The sequence below is a fragment of the Brachyistius frenatus genome, unplaced genomic scaffold (assembly GCF_029030835.1).
Source record: "Brachyistius frenatus isolate BFR_SWC_R1_liver_20210118 unplaced genomic scaffold, ASM2903083v1 Contig_24, whole genome shotgun sequence".
NCBI classification, from domain to species: domain Eukaryota; kingdom Metazoa; phylum Chordata; class Actinopteri; family Embiotocidae; genus Brachyistius; species Brachyistius frenatus.
In genome coordinates this window covers 414,305-432,652 of record NW_027210623.1, presented here as the reverse complement: position 1 = coordinate 432,652, position 18,348 = coordinate 414,305, and the positions used below count along the sequence as shown (strand labels likewise).

The 18,348-nt window shown below is 41.0% G+C and overlaps 1 protein-coding gene across 4 annotated transcripts in view; it reads left to right on the top strand.

Annotated features, from left to right (window-relative positions):
• Positions 1–17,785, top strand: part of sox6 (SRY-box transcription factor 6) — a 137,378-nt gene extending 119,593 nt beyond the window's left edge. For all 4 annotated transcript variants that reach the window (XM_069697600.1, XM_069697603.1, XM_069697602.1 and 1 more), the window contains 4 exons: positions 3,114–3,219; positions 10,144–10,317; positions 11,418–11,634; positions 12,436–17,785. In XM_069697600.1, the coding sequence (XP_069553701.1) occupies positions 3,114–3,219; positions 10,144–10,317; positions 11,418–11,634; positions 12,436–12,742 (804 nt within the window). In that variant the 3' untranslated portion in view covers positions 12,743–17,785. The remainder of the gene's footprint in view (positions 1–3,113; positions 3,220–10,143; positions 10,318–11,417; positions 11,635–12,435) is intronic.
• Positions 17,786–18,348: the final 563 nt, after the last annotated feature.

The following is an 18,348-nucleotide window of genomic DNA, read 5'->3' as shown; positions in this document are numbered from 1 at the left end:
CAAGGGCCCTTTTGGGTTCCCTCGCCCAAGAAGTTCCACGGACTCCGCTATCTACTCTCACTCTCTTCCTCTGAGACTCACAGCCTCACTGGATTGGCTCAAGACTTCACTGGTCAGCCATGTGCAACTGAACAAATACGTGTGTGACCAAACTTTAAAGACAAAAGACTGCGCAGGGAGGACAGATGAGATTATTGTGGGTGGCAGTTCTCCACTACAACTCGGAGCACACTGCTATAATTTTAGTTGTGTGGCAGAGAGCTGCATGCTGAAATCATTTAAGGGAGGGACCGCTTGCTTGCCAGCGGTCGTGGTCAGAGAGGGAGGGAAATAATGTGTACTGTTACATCTTTTGTTTCCTGTCTCTTTATCTTTACCTCTTCTCACATCCTCCTCTGTCTGAGTACCCTTTCTTTCACGGGCCTTTCAGCATTTATCACTGTACTGTACATCACAAACACCTTTTTAAATCAGCCACACACTCCCCTTTTCTCTCAGCCTGCCCCTCTCTGTTCTGGCAGGATGGCCAGCTTCCCCAGATACTGCATGTCCTTTGCTACTTGTCTGTGTCAGAGTGATCAGTAAAAATTTAATGACACTATAAAATAATAAAACTGCCATTAATTTATCACAGCACTTGATGCGTGGGCAGTAAAGAAGCATTAGTTCACTGAATATTTTCCAACCTTAAAACAAAACCCTGATGCTGTGCAGATAATTGATGGCCCTAATTTAAACTATATTTCTAACTCTCAGATATAAATTACCAAACTTATAACCAATAAGTATATTAAGCTCAGTATATAAAATTTTATGAAAATGTGTGGGACCATATTGCGCAGGATAGTCTGATATTAATTAGCATAGTTAACACAAGAAAGAGTGGAATACTTACTGTAATGAGACGGGTATATCATCGTCTGTAAAATGATCAGATTCCTGTCAGATGAAGTGAAGCTGCCTCAAAGAATCCTCAAACAAGAGCTTCATTCAGGTTTGTTCCAAGCTGTCTAATTTGCTGATGTTCACTAATCATATGACTCCGTGAGGTGGAGAAAGAAGTTCAACGCTGAGCTTAGTTATTAATGAAAGTCACTGATGGATGGCCCGTGTTCTCTCTTCCTCTCAGCCCAACATGATGCTTAATGATCATGAGTTTATAAAAGGACTTGATTGATCAAGAGGGCCCACCGAAGCACAGAAGAGGGACGAGACGACTGCTTTATTACAGACATACAGCTCCCGTGAATGCTGTGTCTTCCTAGTGGACTGTCCAAGTAGCATCTGAAGCAGCACCACTGCCCATCCAGCTAGTCGCGCTTCAGTCACTTTGTCATCGGGCTGCTGGCTTCTTTCATTAAGAGCAATAATGTGGCCGGGTGATAAATACGGCTCTGTGTGCGCGACGCATGCACGTTCGCGAATATGCTGCTTTACACAGAATGTGACAGAGAGAAAGGCGCCGCACTCCATCTTCTTTTTACAAAGTGTCCTCTTGCCCAGCAGGGACCACCGCATATGTCATAATTAGAAAACACTTAAGTAAGCAAAGGGCCGTCAGACCGACAGCCTCTAATCACGGGCCATAAGCAGGTAGTGGTTAATTGTATATCAGAATCACTCAGCTGGCCATAAATAATGACTGCTCCTTCAAGTATGATGGTAAATTGCAGTGCTCTTTCTGTCGCTCTAACGGTCCTTTCTTTTGAGGAATAGTTCTTGAATAAATAAAAGCTTGCGGAAAATCAAAATACTGTGAAAGGCCTCAAATGGACTCAAACTATCTTCATCCTTCATCTTGTCATCATTTTTTTTTAAGCCTAAAGAAAAAAAAGGTTAGACAAAAGAAAAAAAAATCACTTGAGGGAGATTTGTTTTTCCAAAGTGCACTGTAATTTCTGTTGTCCATTGTTGCCACAATGATTTTATTTATACAGAAAATACGATAAAATAAATCTAATTTAGCCATGAATTAAAGGTTTTCAGTTACAATAGTTAGGTGTGCTAAATTTTTTATCATCTTATCTTATTTGTAGAAAAACTGTGAAAACAGTTCTCTACAGAGGAGGGGCTGGGAGATTGATGTGTGTGTTGATGTTGTTGTGTGTGGCTGGGGAGCTGTCAGTATTGTGTGCGGACCCTACCTGAGTATCTGTGCAGGCTGCGTGTGATAGGCTTGTTCAGAAAGAAAAGAGACGCAGGTCAGCGCAGACAGTACATCTTTGGCAGATTGAACGTGCACCCTGGGAGTAAAACAAATGCTTTTTTTCTGAATGGTGGCAACATGCCTGCTTTTAGTGTCATCCAGGCAAAACCTAAGGGGGGGAGAGATTATTTGTATCATGCAGAGTCAAAGTGTCCATCTCCTAGTTGAGTCTTTAGAGAGGAAGACAGCCCTTTGCTAATGCCCTGTGTATTCACTGAGGAAGTAGGTCATTCAACAATGGAGGCAGCAGCAGTCGGCACTCTCCCCTTGCATAATACATTAAGTGTAATGTGCAGCAACTATTCAGAGGCCGCCCGAAAGCTGTTATTTTATTCTGTAAATGCACATGGACATGACATTTAATATTGTCACGGAGCGCTGAATGACAGGGTTTCATTGTGCGTCAAGTACAACATGATGCCAAGTTTAATCTGAGCGCACAGCTACATGACAAACGGGAAAACACGGTGTGTTCTCCAAAGCATGAACTCTGAATAAATGATGGGCGCTGAGCTCTGGGCGCTGTAGACTAGAAGGGAGGATGTAAGGAGAAGATTACAGAGGAAAATCTGAGCACCGCAAAGAGGGCCACGGCCCCATTGTGTGCTTGGGATCACAAAGTATCTTTCTGTAAATCTATTTAGAGCACCCCTGGCCCTCACTGTCTTTCTGCCTCCTGTCATCCATTATAGCCGTTGCTGAATAGAGAGATGAGGAAAAAGCAACATCTAAGCTCATGTCAAAAGAGCAGCTCTTCAAAACAACCTGCATTTATCAAAGACACTTTTTTTTTTTTCACCCTTCTTTTCAAATTTTCAGATTCCTGGTGGGGTTATTTTTGTCTTTTTTTCCCCACTGTAAAAATGTGTCTATGTTTGTTTACCTGACGCTTTGTATTTCCCTGTAGGAGAGAGCACACTTTGACAGCATCGGACACCATCTTGGCAAACTGGGTGAGGAAGGAAAGATCGGCCACAGAGTTATCGACCTCACCAGGCCAGAAGATCTAGATGGTAAGATCTCTCTCATTTTGTTTTGCTTCCTGGCACATACTTGTTATACTTTTTCATGAAATGTTACTAAAGCTTTGGGTAAATTGTGTGCCAACGCGTTACCGATGTGTAGTTGATTCTCGACACGCTCAAAACTAATTCTATACTTTGAGAGCAAAAGGAGTTTTGCAGGCTGATAAAGCCGACGACAGACGACTGTGATTCAGTATTAGACGTGGAGTTGTTGGTATGAGTGTGTTTAGAAACATGTAGGTGTGTGTAAGAGAGATGTGGGGGTTGGGGTGAATGCCGTTTGAAATGAGCCGTGGCTCCGAGGTTTTCACAGGTAGGTGAGCGGAGGACAAGGGCGCCTGAGGACAAAGCTGGCTTTTTTCCAAGTTCGACTCCTGTTGCTGTTGTGCTTGTTTGAGGTCCCGGACACAGGGGTGTAAATTCTGATTACACCAATGTGACAAGGCGTCATCTGCTTTTGTGGTGCTGGCTCCTACACAGGAGCAAGGACTACCTCAGTGCCCCAGTGTTTGTCCGACATAAATATTTGTGGTAGTTTCCATGGCACTTCAGAGCGAGAGCAAAGAGGAAAATGGTTCTGACTCATCTTTGATGCCTCAAAGAGTCTCAAGGCAGAGGGATAGATATTTCTCAGGACAATGTAATCCATCAACATTTTTAAATAGCATTTTACACACATTTTCCTCAGTGAAAGAAAGAAATGCTCCTGCATAATTGGTTCACATTGAGTTTAAAGACGAAAATAAGAAAGACTTCCCGGAAAAATGTTTGTTTACCAACTCCAAAGCAAATTCCTTTTTTTTTAAAGCATGTCGAGTTTCACATCACACCCAATCCTGGAGATGAGAGTTAGAGGTGCATTTAGAGGATTCATTGACATGTTTCCCATGTGAGCCACCGCAGAAGATCCCATCCCACCCGTCTGACTCCTCGGACAGATGTGTTTTCAGTGCTCATTCTCCCAGTGGGAACCCTCCCTCTGTGGCTACTGTGGAGTCAGGACCGAAAGCGAGCGCACACCCGGGCAGTTGTGTCCTTTTAAGTCCTGTTCAGGGCTGAGGGAAAGGCTAGCGCCAGACGCCTCACATCAGTGTTCCCAGTGGGCTATGGATTAGGAGCAGGCAGAGGTTAGAGGAGAGGAGAGGTCCTCTTCCCAGGGGGAAATGGCTGGGAGACGGGGCAGTGCACATAACTCAAACACACACACACAGTTACTATTACTTTTCTTACCCCACAAATATATCTGTCTGTCTCTGAAAGCTTCACCAACAGGAAGACACATCCAGTTGAATGATGTGGATTTGGATTTTAAGATGTGAACCACAGACTGTTTACTCTTCGGAGAACATGTTTACTTTTGAAATCCTTCTGAGGATTTTCTCCTCAGCGAACCAATGAAGGCTCGTCTCCATGACACACCTTAATATATAGAAACACGCTGCATATTTACTTGCAGCTTATTTGTGTTGTCTTTAGTAGAAGGTCAAAGGTCATGCAGATATCAGGATTAAAACAGGGCTAAATTTGGTTTTGTTTGTTTTGTTTCAAATTCTCCTTTTTTTATGGCATTTAAAAAGCAATATTTCAGCATAGTTAGGAAGTATTTAAGAAATATATATTTTGTGTTAAAAAAGTATTTAATTTAATTTTCATCCAAATTTCGGCCAGTTTTATTGCAGGAATCGAGAATATATAACTTAGTTTTTGGGAGCATTTATGGGCGAGAAATTATTATGGAAACCCCAGTAGATCAGAACACACTGCACTTTGGTGTTCTTCTGAAAAGGAAAATTACTGGGTATACCTCCCGACCCGTACATAGAGTGTGAAAGTCCCTTGGTGTGTAGCAGCTTTCCCACCAGAACAGAGCAGCCACATTGAGCAGGCACAGTGCACAGCCAACGTCTGTAATCACTGCAAGTCACAGAAAGCTTTAGGTTGCTTGAGCTAATATTTGGAAAGCATGCAGCAACCAAAGTCCAAACGACTGGGTTTGGGGGTGGGGGGGGAAGTGGAAAAGGAGGAGGAACAGATAGGATTTCCATCATTTAACAAAGTCACGAGCCACATGCATGATCCCACAGCAAATTCATTAGGTCTTTTTAAGCTCTGATGAAAACATGACCAAATACCACAAAAGCCTCAGCCAACCAGGCCTCTTTGTTCATTCACATACGGCAGTATGGAGCTGCCGTATCGCTGAGGTTGTGTGTTTGTCTAAACCGCCCCCATCACTGAGGGTCTACAGAGAACAAAGAGGTTGTTGAGAGATACAAGGAGGCAGGAAACAGAATTAATCTGAATGCCCGATGAGATAATATCAAGCAGAGAGGGAGGGGAAAAAAATGGGGCTTCAGCCAAGAAGTCTTTAACAAAGTCCTAGTGGAATAGGATGAGAAGAACAGTAGTGTTGCATTGTTGTTACAGACGACGAGATTCTTTACATCGGTAGCTCAGAGCTGTTATGAAGCTTTGTAAGGGGCTGATTGTTTGAAGAGGTTTCTGTTGTTGTTTTTCTTTCAATGGGAGGCCGTGGGAATCAAGCTGCTGCTTCTGTTGCTGAGGAGTTTGTCAGGAAGAAAGCTTTGATGAGGACGCTCAGACATAAAGATTTATCAAGTCACAACAGCGATAGCAGAATAGGTCGAAACGATCAATAAAGAACTTGTGTTTTGAAGTTGGTGAATTTAAAGTTATCCACAACAGAAGAAATGTCTGTGCATTTCTTGGTCTGTGCATGCATGTCCTTTTCTGTGAGTGAAAACTAGGCTCCACTTTTATGCTAAATGCATATGAGAGTTGGTGGAGAAGGCAAAAGTCAAAGAAACAGCCTGCATGTTGAAACAAGCTTGCTGTTTGTTCCCAAGTTCCCACGTGAACACACTCACACGCTGACACACTCACAGGGTCTAAGAAAACTCAAATCGTCCATGATGGAAAAAGAAAACATGATTGACACGTTATAATAGGTCTTGTGTCACTTGTAATTTGTAATGGTTTAATTAGCACACCATGAGCTGAGGCTACAGCAGGGCCACTGAGCTCTGGGTCCTGTCCGTTCATACACATAAATCTGGCCTGATCCTGCTCTCAGGGAGAGGCTCTATTGTCAGCAGTAAATGCCTTCAGTCAAAGGTGTTAGATTTGATCCCAGCAGGGAGGGCTTGGCAGGTTTGCGTGATTGTTGCCTGCTCACCGAGGCTCATCCTCTTGAGCGGATTCCTGGGTGACATTATGTGTCTGCCCACAGAACAAAGATGAGTAAGGAGGAGAAAATGAGGAGGAGAGGGGGCAGCTGGGGCAGTGCTACCCTCTGGCTCGCTGTACGCTCCAGTCTGAGCCTGCAGCTCACAGGTGTGATCGGCTTTGGGGCCTCGATACATGCTCTCTATTTCTCTTTTCTCTATTTCTCTCCCTTTTTTTTCTGCTTCCTTGTTATTTGCTTTCCCTTTTCGTTCTTTATTCCCCCGTACACACACACACACACACACACACACACACACACACACACACACACACACACACACACACACACACACACACACACACACACACACACACACACACACACACGCACAATCATTCTTTCACACTGTAATTCATGCTGCTCATCTGCAGTGTTTCCAGGAGAGACAAATTAAAAGGGGATTCTCATATCGCTCTGTCACACTTGAGCAGCGGGCCTCATGAATCACAATAAATTCTATTAAGCAGCACTCCCTCTGTTTCGCTCCCTCCCCAGCTACCACCCAGGGGGCCTGGCCCTGTCACCGCTAAACATCTGTGTTTATTTACACAATCACACACCTAACTAACTGATTCCTAAATGTCCTGCCCCTGCTGGAAAAAAAATTGTTAATGCTCATTTGCAAAATGTCAGAGCAGTGTCATTATTTTCAATGAAAATACAGAGACAATGTTGCAGAAAATTGCATGTTGCAGTTTCTAGCAATTTGCGGTGCTAATGCACAGGATGCCTCTGATTAAATGATATATATTTACTGGAGCAGAAGAAAGGAGCCAATTTCTCCACCCGTGAAGCCTTGCATGGTCGTATGTTATAGAAACGCTGTAATTTACATGTACAGGGAACAGAAAGATTCCTAACTATTATTTCAGCTCAAAGGTTTATCTCTCAGTTGGGCTACTGGTTTACCAGGGGCAGCCGGAGGTCTGAGTCAGCTTCATACCTTCATCGCTTTATAAATCTAAGAGCCCAGCACGTGCTTCACTACAACCCAAGATGATGTAACACTCTTGTTGTTCGAGTCTGCAGCTCTCTGTAACATCTGACGGAGTAGACAGGCGCTTTTCTGTGTGCGATCCTGTGAAGCAAAAAAACCATGCCTCATCTGGATTCCCTCCAATGAACCAAGTCATGTGGCTGGTTTCCTGGCTAACTATGGATGTGGCACTAGGTGATGGCAGGCGGTTGTTTTGTCCCCCTCCCCATAAGAAGATCACCTCTGCCCGTATGCATGCACACCAGTATATAAATTGCTGAATCAGTGTCAGTGATAGAGTAATGGCACGGGAGGCATCGTAAATTACAGCAAGCGATCCCGGGGCGCAGACACTGGCTGTCGTGTCTGAGTGAACGCTGCGCTCCTGAGCTAATGAATACCTTCATCTGGCCCCGGCAGTCAGCAGATTGCCCCGCGTTGATGGATACTGTCAGCCCTCTGCCACACCACATTTCATTGCACAATAAACATGGTTGTCAAAACCAAACAAAGTGAAATCAATTCATCCTGTACAGTGAGTGCATGCTAAATGAAATTAACGTACTGTGGGGTTTGGTGGCAGCAAAGGTAGTGTATTATTTCTGAATTCGTGATGGCTTCAGGGCCTGTAGCGTTCTCGGAGGCAAAAGCAAACAGAGTAAGACATGGAGTTTGAGAACGTGTTTATCAAAGCGCCAAAACCTCCTAAATAGTCTGATTCAGAGCATGTTGTATGTTTGCAAGTACATTTATTTATAGGCATGTTTCAATTTGGGAGCACGTCCTTCATTAGCATCATTCTTAAAGTGAGCGACTAAGCTGATGCAGAGGTCTGGATGAGTGGGCTCTCGATAGACATCTTAATGAATGATCATAGAAAATACAAAATAAACAATTTGAAAAAAAAAGTAAAAAAAAGTATCAAAATGAATTACACAACATTATTACAGTTAAGTTTTTTTTTTAAGGTAATTATTATTAATAGTATTAAATAAAAGATATGTATTGATTTTAAGAGAAGAATACAAAAAGTTATTTTCTCACCCAAAGTATGAATATATTTATTTTATTCACACTTTCTTGCTCTGTGTATGTAATGTTTATTTTCTGAGGACAGATACAGGATTTTGACTGGCCATAACTCGGTGACAATAAGCGCTAAGTTCTCCGGGTACCTCAGTGCAATGTCACAATGTACAAATATTTTTACATTGATCACCCAGATGAAGGAGGAGATCATAAACATGGCTGTTTGACTCTTAAACATAAGCTGGTAAAAAATATAGGGGTTGCATTCAGAAGCAGGTTTTCTAGCAGGCTGCTGGACCTCAAGCAATCTCTATGGTCATAAACCAACTTCCTGCTCATCTCCATCTCCATTATGCTCCAGGTGTATTTCCCTTTTTTACTACTTATCTCCTATAATAGTTTTGAAAACAAGACCTGCTTTCTTGAAGCAAAGACACTCAAACTCTGGAGGCTGAAAATGGTGCAGTAATATCTTCAGTGATTAGAGGAGAGCGAGCTTTTTGTGGATTTGGAATTAATGTCTCTGCACAGCCCTCCATTACTCATTAAGAGTCTGATTTTGTTTATCAACTGAAATAATAATAGAAATCAAACCCCAGGTAACGTGTGCCAAGGCTGCTAGTGGAATGGTCTAATGAGAAGGCTTCACATGTGGATGATGAAATATGCATGAGTCATCCCAAGCTTTCTTTTCCAGATTTGAGATCATTAAAGATGTATCGTAGCATATGGAAGGCTTTTTTTGTCTTATTTTTCAAGCCTTGTTTATCAACATGTTTTTGTTTGTTTAAATATTCATACTGCTTTTATTTAATTCTTTCACATCTTACATATAAAAGGAAGCAAATGCGCATGCAAACAGAAATCATTATCAGTCTGATGTACAGTTTAATACCGAGAGAAACTCTCTTATGCTGATTGTGAATGCCCTGATTGAGAAACAGCACTTTGCAGAATAGGCACACTCTCTCCTCGCTAATGTGTGTGTGTGTGTGTGTGTGTGTGTGTGTGTGTGTGTGTGTGTGTGTGTGTGTGTGTGTGTGTGTGTGTGTGTGTGTGTGTGTGTGTGTGTGTGTGTGTGTGTGTGTGTGTGTGTGTGTGTGTTTGAAGGAGAGAGAAAAAGAGTAAGAAATGAGAGAAGAGAATATATTTGTGCATATACATGTTAAAATGTACTTTGGAAGAATGTGTCCCTAAGATTTGCAGAGTTTGAGCCTCAAGTCTCAAATTTATTATTCATGTTGGCACTCTTTTTATGGACACATTGAGTGTCAGATTGAAATGTACATGTGCTTGAGTAGAGAAGTGTGAACACTCATAGACAAAACAGAAGTCAAATGTCTTCTTCATCTGGTTTTGGATAGACCTGAGATAAAGTGAAAGAGCACAGTTCTCTCTTAAACACCTTCGATCACTTTTGTAGCACACAATCCAGTCAAGTCAGGTTTTCCACTCAGGAGATAATCTTAACCCTCCAGGAGGGTTTGTATCCCTGCACTCATCTGAAACAATCATGACGGTGACAGCAGCAATGGCAGTAGATGAAGGAGAGTTTAAACATGACTCGTCATTTAATCAATGTCTTGCCTCGCTCTTCCACGGTTCAAGGAAGTCAATGGCTCTGCAGATAAACCCCAACCTTATTATTGTCGGCCAACAGGAGGCGCTGGATCTACTGAGGCTCGGGTCTTCAGGGAGTCCCGAGGAAGGAACAACAACGAGCCCCACATTAAAAGACCAATGAATGCATTCATGGTGTGGGCCAAAGATGAGCGCCGCAAGATCCTCCAGGCCTTCCCCGATATGCACAATTCCAACATAAGCAAGATTTTGGGTAAGTCCTTTGACATCAAATATAACCGCAGCAACCATTAAAAGGTACTGTTCACCAAAGAAAGCAGAACTGTTGCAGGACAGAGATACCTTTTCACTGCTGCAGGAATCTGTCCCAATGTTTAGGATAGCTGTTAAATACATTCATGCAACGTCCACTTACATCGCTGTAAACTAAATTTATAGAAATACTCTTCATGATCTCAGCTAGATCATGATTCTGATTCTGATTCTGAGCTAGATTTATCATCCTCAGTGTTTGTGTGCTGGACTCATGCGCCTAACTGTTTGGCTGTTGGCAAAAGTAGTAAACATGGAGTGCTTACAGCTTCTTTCATGGCAAAATGAAGAGCTGGAGAACTCATTTTATGTGTACAACAGAACTGAAAGATCCACATTCTGTGTTTCCTTTAATTCAGCTGAATGGTTTTTAAACCACAAACCTCACAAGTGTTTTCATTTTTTACATTCAGAGGGGCTAATTGCTCTCTGATATGTAAATATCTGATCAAGTTGGTGGCATCTAAAGGAGTGTGTGTGTGTGTGTGTGTGTGTGTGTGTGTGTGTGTGTGTGTGTGTGTGTGTGTGTGTGTGTGTGTGTGTGTGTGTGTGTGTGTGTGTGTGTGTGTGTTATCCTGTCGGCCGCTGTGCATCAGTTCACCTCAGCATACAGATGGATTTATCGCCCATCACTACCATAAGTGTTTGTCATGAAAAATGACAGGGACTAAATGGGTCTTGTCCCCTCAGCACTGGAGTCCATACATCAGAGCTGTTAAAAGTGCTGTCATCCATGCTAGTGTAGGGGCACGACACAGAGTTGGAGGATATACTGCACAAGCTTGTTGTTCCTTACTGTGTGACACAAAGGAAAAAGCATGTCTTGCGTCTCAGATAATGTGCAGAGGCAGAGCTATCAAGAGGCAGTTGTGGAATGGATGATACATCTTAGCATATGGTTTTGCAAGAAAAATTGCATGCTTTTTATTCTGAAACTTTTCAGAATAAAGGTCACTGACTCTTCTAAATTGGATTCCTCCTCATTTACTTTGCTACACTGCATTTCCAAAAACTGAAATCTGAATCTACCCTGTTGTGTAGGTTCCCGGTGGAAGTCCATGACTAACCAGGACAAGCAGCCCTACTACGAAGAGCAGGCTCGTCTCAGTAAGCTCCATCTAGAGAAGTATCCAAACTACAAGTACAAGCCGCGGCCTAAGAGGACCTGCATTATCGACGGAAAAAAACTCCGCATTGGAGAGTACAAGCAGATGATGCGCTCACGGAGACAAGAGATGAGGCAGTTCTTCACTGTGGGGTAAGTGCACAGTCACAAATGCCACAACCTAATCACACTAACACAGCCAATCTCAAGACAGAACAACTGCACTGCAGCTTCCTGCCTCCTTACAGCATGTCAGTGTAAGCACCATTTCCAAAAGTGACTGTTGAGTTAACCTCCACTGTAGTGGTTTAAAGACAAGGGCCTGGCATTGACATTAAAATCGAGTGTTTTTCAATAGCTGTGATTTAATAATTTCAGACAATAGCAGTCTTCAAATGGAGCATGAAGTGCAGACATTATTACAGGATATAAGCTGTAAGTATATACTTACAGAAGGCTGGAGGGCAGCAGTCTGAAGCTTAACACTTTAATTTACTGTGTGGTTAGCAGCAGAACCCTTCTCCAGGTGTTCCCATGTCAGTCATAAGTTTCAGTGGCTGGAGTATCAATCATCCGGCACAACAGCAGACAAGGGCAGCAGTAACCACGCATTGGTTTTATGTCACCAATAAACTGGGTAGTGTTTCTGAACAGCTCAAATCGGGAGCTGTCAGGAGAACCTCTCTTTTCCCAAATCATTTTCACAGAGCTGCTGGCTTAAAGCAGACTGCTGTGGGAAACCCCTAATCCAACCATCTCAGTTTAAGTGCTGCAAAAAAAAAAAAAATACATGTAGTTTAGAGATGTGCAGAGACTACCCGAAGCAGCACTCAGTCTTTCAGCAGCTTTCTGCATTCTTTCCATCTGTTCCCTTTTTAAGTCAAATTTCTATCAAAAGTAAACCATGAGAAAGTGACAGTGACTAATCTTAATATATCTGTTTCTCATGTCCAGGCAGCCGCCACAGATCCCCATCACCACCAGCGCCAGTATGGTCTATCCTGGGGCCATCACCATGGCGACCACCACACCCTCACCTCAGATGACATCAGAGTGCTCAAGTGCCTCAGCGAGTCCTGAGCCGTCCATTCCTGTCATTCAGAGCACCTTCAACATGAAGCTAGAGCCCAACACAAGGGCGAACAACAGCGAGCCGGTCAATGGCGTGGACGAGATGGACATGTATGAAGATTTTGAGGATGAGCCCAAATCAGACTATAGCAGTGAAAATGACACACAAGAGCCAGTCAGCGCCAACTGAGATGTCTTTAACTGAAGAGGCCAGTGCAGACACGACACTCATACAGGAGGACGCCCAGAGGGCTGGTCTGACCTGAGGGAGGGAAAGAGCAAAAGAAAACAAAAACTACCACAAAGGTTTAAAAAAAAAAAAAAAAATACTGATGTATCATGACGAAGCCAGCATGCAGCTGTGGCTTCATCAGAATCAAAAGCTATTTGGTCTTAAGTGTTTCTTCAAGTGTGTGAAGCAGTTTGGTTGTGGTAATTTATATTTTCTTTTTTTTATTTCATTGTTTATTTTTTTCGTTGAGATCACAGACATTTACACAATTAGGTTATTGCCTAAAACAAAAGACGGAACTTGAAATTGAATATTTGATATGAACCTAGAATTCTTACAGTCATTTACCTTGTTTTCCTCTTTAAATTAGATGATTTTGCTACATTACCTAACTGTTCAAGATGGGAAAAATATTCTCACTCAGGTATAGTGTGCCAGCCAACAGCTTGTGAATGTTTTTAATCAAGAGTAAAATATTACCATTACAAAATATCTCAAAATGAATATGGAGTGATTCCAATTTAGTACAGAGGGTAATTACACATTATTATTATTATTATTATTATTATTATTATTATAAGTAGTAGTATTATGTTTTTGTTGTTGATTGTTATCACAAAGTTTAGTGCGGATGTGCCAAACATTTCAAGTTGTTTCTAAAACCTGTAAAGTCTTTTGTGAGAGGCTTCGTGAGTCTTAGACAATCTCTTCATCTCTTAAAGCAGCTTCATTATCCAGTCTTTCTTTAATTCACCCTAACAGAATAAACAATTGAAACTCAGGAACTTGGAGGCAGTGAGCTCTGCAGGAGGTTACAGTATGTTACAGTCTGTGGATGGTAGCGTGTGACGCGAGCTGCTCTCCAGGGAGGCCAATGCAGTGATCATCAATGAAAGCGGCCAGGCCTTCAATTCCTCATGCCCGACCACACAGAGCACCGTGGCGTCCTTCACTCATCTCCAGCCCGGCAGCCCAGTCCGACTCACCAAGATCTTAATCAGAGTGATTGTAATCAGGCCAGAATGCTAAAGGGCCAAAGGCCTCCAATCTGTGGGATTGGAAGAGCAGCGAAAGGCAGCTTTGGTGGCATTACAAGCTCAAATTGATGTTGTACAATGTGTAGCTACAGTACGTTCTGTTAAACACTTTAGCCCCATTTGGACGGCAAGTTTAAAGTCTTAGGTCTTAAAATGTAATTTTTTTTTCAATCTTAATTCTTTTTAGACATTGTAAATCTTAAACTGACACTAAGAAGTCTTAAAGCAGAGCACGGTCATTGGGTTGATGCAATGAGTTGATTACTGAGGAAGTCTTGAAAGCAGTGACAGTTTGCAAAGACATCTCTTAACAGAGAGAAGAGGCTAAAGTCATGTTTGTTTCTTGAATTACCTCATCATATACAACTTTCAATGGTGATGGGAAACTGATTTTTGCATTCGTGCACTTACATAAATTCCCTGTCACCTTAAAGCCTTATTTTGTTTTTGTTTTTCTAATATTCTGATCAGCTTTTTTACTGCACTTATCGCTTGCATTTAAAAAGAAGACAAATTGTAATAACTGAGAAACAGGCCACAAAAAGTCTCGATTCTAATTTTAGCTTAAAACCTGACAAGTGGCGACCTTCCGGAGACAGCAGCTAGACAAAGCTCCTCTAGCGGTCAAGGCCTTGATGTTGAGACTCAGATCCGCTTTACAGGGCAGAGGGTCTAAAGTGGCTCTCCTCCCTGCCATGCCCTGCTCTGACCCCAGCCTGTGGCAACCTCTGCACCCAGGGGGCGCCATCTGGCTCGGAGAAGGAGAAAACACCAGGGAAGGATGGGAAACAATAAAAACAGGGTGTGTGTCCCTCATTGTGCTCTCCATCAAAGTGCTGGAAGTAAGGCCTCAACGGGGCTCCCACCCTGGACCAATCACCAGGCACTGGCGAGCAGATGGAACAAGTACATCAAGCTGTGGGGGATTATTAAAATGACTGACGACTGGGTATCATCTGAAATACAGCATTATTAATGCATGAGTCCAGCTATTCCCCTCCCTTGCCCTTGAACCTGTCCATTTCAGAGAGAGCGCAGAGCTTTTTTGAAAGATCTGAATGGCTGGTCACTGGCTTTAACTGGTCAAGATCCCCACTGCTGGTCACTGCATTTTTCTCCTATAGCTCTAATTGGTACAGATGGCTCTTTATAGCACTCTTCTCTTCTGTACTCTTATTGATAATACCCATTCAGTGCTGACGTGCATTGTTTCTACTTTCAGAAACATTAATACTAAGTCGTGTAAGTTGTTTAATCACCTCATCTAAAACATCTTCTTTTTTTTTTTTTTTTGTCATTGTATCTTTTCTACATTGTTCTCATTTTGAGGTACAAAACCTTTTAAGGATGCTCTCCTACGAACAAACCCAAGTGGATTTCCCTCCAAGTCGACCTGTTTGGTATTTTTAAACTGTTTGCTCCTGTTTGCTGGTGGTTAGATTGATTTGTATGTGACTGTAAATATTTTCATGACCACGCCACACTGCTTTAGTTGGTTGGTAGTTAAAAAGGACTCTTCATGGAACTGAAACTTGACTGTGCTTATATGGCAAAAAAAGACAAAAAGACAAAAAAAAAATGACAACAAGAACTCACGAAGAGACCATGTTTCATAAGTGTTATAAGCACTGGATATAAATTGTATTTTTATCAATTCTGATTAATGTGAAGCTGTTTGAGGAAAAAACACCATGAATGAACAAACTTCCCCAGTTGGACTCGAGTGGGTTTGCTCTCACAGTTACCAGATTTGAGTCTCTTTTTTTTTCTTTTTTTTTTGTCTACTTATTTTGTTTATTTATGCAAAGACACATGTGATGAATGAACACTTTGTTTAAGCTTCAGGGCTGCCTAGGGGAGAGACTCAGCACAAGAAAGTGAGCAAAAAAAAAATTCAACAGCAGGCTCGGTAAGCCGTGAAACACCAGACTTCAGTACATTGTACATTGTATTTGAAACTGTAGAGTATCAACATATTGTATTTATTATTAGCCACTTCTGGCTCTAAAATGATCAGTAAAACAACAACACCGACAATCAGAGAAGTCAAAAAAAAAAAAAAAAAAAAAATGAATTGGAGCTAAAAAAAAAAAAAAAAAAAGGTTTTCAGCGAATTCACCATCTCATTTAGATTTTATTGTAAATATAACATAGGAAATATATTTTTGTTCATTAGTGAAGCATAAGTTATGTATTTGGCTTTTTTTTTTTTTTTCTTTTTGTATGTGGTTTCATGTTTTAAAACCTGACAAGTCACTGTACCTCATGTAGATGCTGAATTTTTCTGCTTATTAGAAGAGAGCAGTATTGGTCCCAACAGAGAGAAGCACCTCACTTGCTTATGTTTTCAGAATCTTCCCTAAAGAACTGGCAAAAGCTATACTCATCAGACTTTGTTAACAAGGTACTAATTTAAACAACAAGCACTTGATGTTAAAGAATTCTTCAATAATTTGTCTCCAATCATGATACAATCGAAGCGGTATGCTGTATATTCTCACTTGTGTTTTGTGTTTATTACAGCACTCATAGTATGTGGCAATTTTTTTTAGGAGGAGCTGATATCATCTGAAAAAATCTGCATGCATTTGGCTTGCACTTACATTATTATAATAAACAGATGTGCTTTTTTATGAATGACTGTTTCAAACACAAGTGATGTTAGATTTTTCTTATGTGGGAGTGTGCAAGTATTTATTTCTTTTAATGTGGCAAAATGTACATCCATTGTGCATTCTTCTTTGTTAATTCTCTTTTTGCCATCTTCTTTGTATGTTGCCAAATTTTAATGAACATGTCCGCGACTATCCAGCCATCTGCAAACGTAGCCCTCACAATTTCTCTTATTCCTCTTGTCAGACATGCAAATGGTTTAAATGAACAACTGAAGACACTCTGTGCTGTTTCAACATTACTTACTGTAATTTGATTTTTTTTTTTTTTCTGTCTGAACTTTGTGATGTATATGGTGGGAATGTTCTCTGTTAATTTAATCAGCACAATTCACTGACATGCTGGACTGACATGCTAGCTGCTGTTCAGAAGTGTAAAATTTGTTGTTCAGGGCAACAGTTATAGTTGTCTTTGGTACTTTTGCTTTTTAGAGTTGTCTCTCAAGCAACACTGTGTGGGGCTCTTCTTCACTGGAGCCGATGTTTTGAAATTGCTGGCAGCCTGATACAATTTTCCACGTAGATTTTTGTTTTCTTTTACCTGGCAGGTACCTAGGCCCATGGCAAGTATTGTTTGGGTGATATTAGAGAAAATGAAATACATAGTGTCTGTTGCTGCTTTAAAAAAAAGTTTATGTCTGAATATGTAAATAGTTTATCATAATATCTTGTACAGTCCAATGTAAAGTTTTTAATTCAACTTAAAAAAAAAAATGTTGCCATCACGTTTGTGTTCACATTCTTCTTTATACAGTACAAAAGGTCAATTATTTGCTAGGGGTATTATTGCTAAAAAGAAAAAAAATGAAAATGTTACTTAATTCTTTTTATGTTTGTTTTGCTTGGCTTCAAAGTGTACACCAGCAAGTCTTTGGTTTCCATGTGCAGTATTGACGTGAGGTAAACTTAAGGTGAATAATTTTACATTGGTGTGTGTGGAGAGCAGTCTCCTTGGCTTTGGTAGTATTAATACACTATATCAAGTAAAAACAAACCAATGATTGACACATTTAGGTGCAACTATAGGCACCATAGGAATGTGTATACTGTATATGATTAAATTATCCCCACAGGATCAATTCAGACATATAATAACACCATTTCCTGTATGTCTCAGTCCGTTGTAACGATGCAGCAGTGGGCTGAATAACTGCCTGTTTTAGCTCATTTACCTCAAGAATTTCCTCCTTTTCTGTAAAACAGACAGAAATTGTGTTACAGAAAGCTTCTCACATCACTCCATCTTTTGTACTGCTGTTGACACTTACAAATTAAAGAGACATTTTGTTTTACGATTTGAGTAATTACTGTTTATTGTGGAGGCTTTCATCATATTCTTGACTGTCTGCAGTGTAAGAAAACAGAGGGGTGGGAAAACTATAAAATCAATTGGTTTGTTTCTGGTCCCCAGCATACATCATACTGCATAATTAAAACAGTGTTACAATTGTAAAGCTCTCATGAGGATATTACATGCCACATACGTTCAATACCTTAAGATTTTCTCTAGAGACAGAATCCCTCATACTTTCTCAACTAAACTAATTTTAACAACTAATAATGTACTGTTGTTCGTGGTCAATCCTAAATACTGCCACTCACCTCATAGCAAGGACATAAACTCAGCTCAACATGTTATTACCATAACATAAAAATAGCTTAATGTTTTTTTGAATTTCATAATTTATTAATTTATATTAAAAAAAAAAAAAGTTATGGAGGCAAAAACTATTAGACTTTGCTCAAAAAGGAACCAAGCAGTTTATTTCTCAATGTTGTGCTTTTATGCTGTTTCCTTCCTCTGTAAACTCAGTCTAAATAGATTAACATTACTGTGACAGTAGTACAAGCTTTT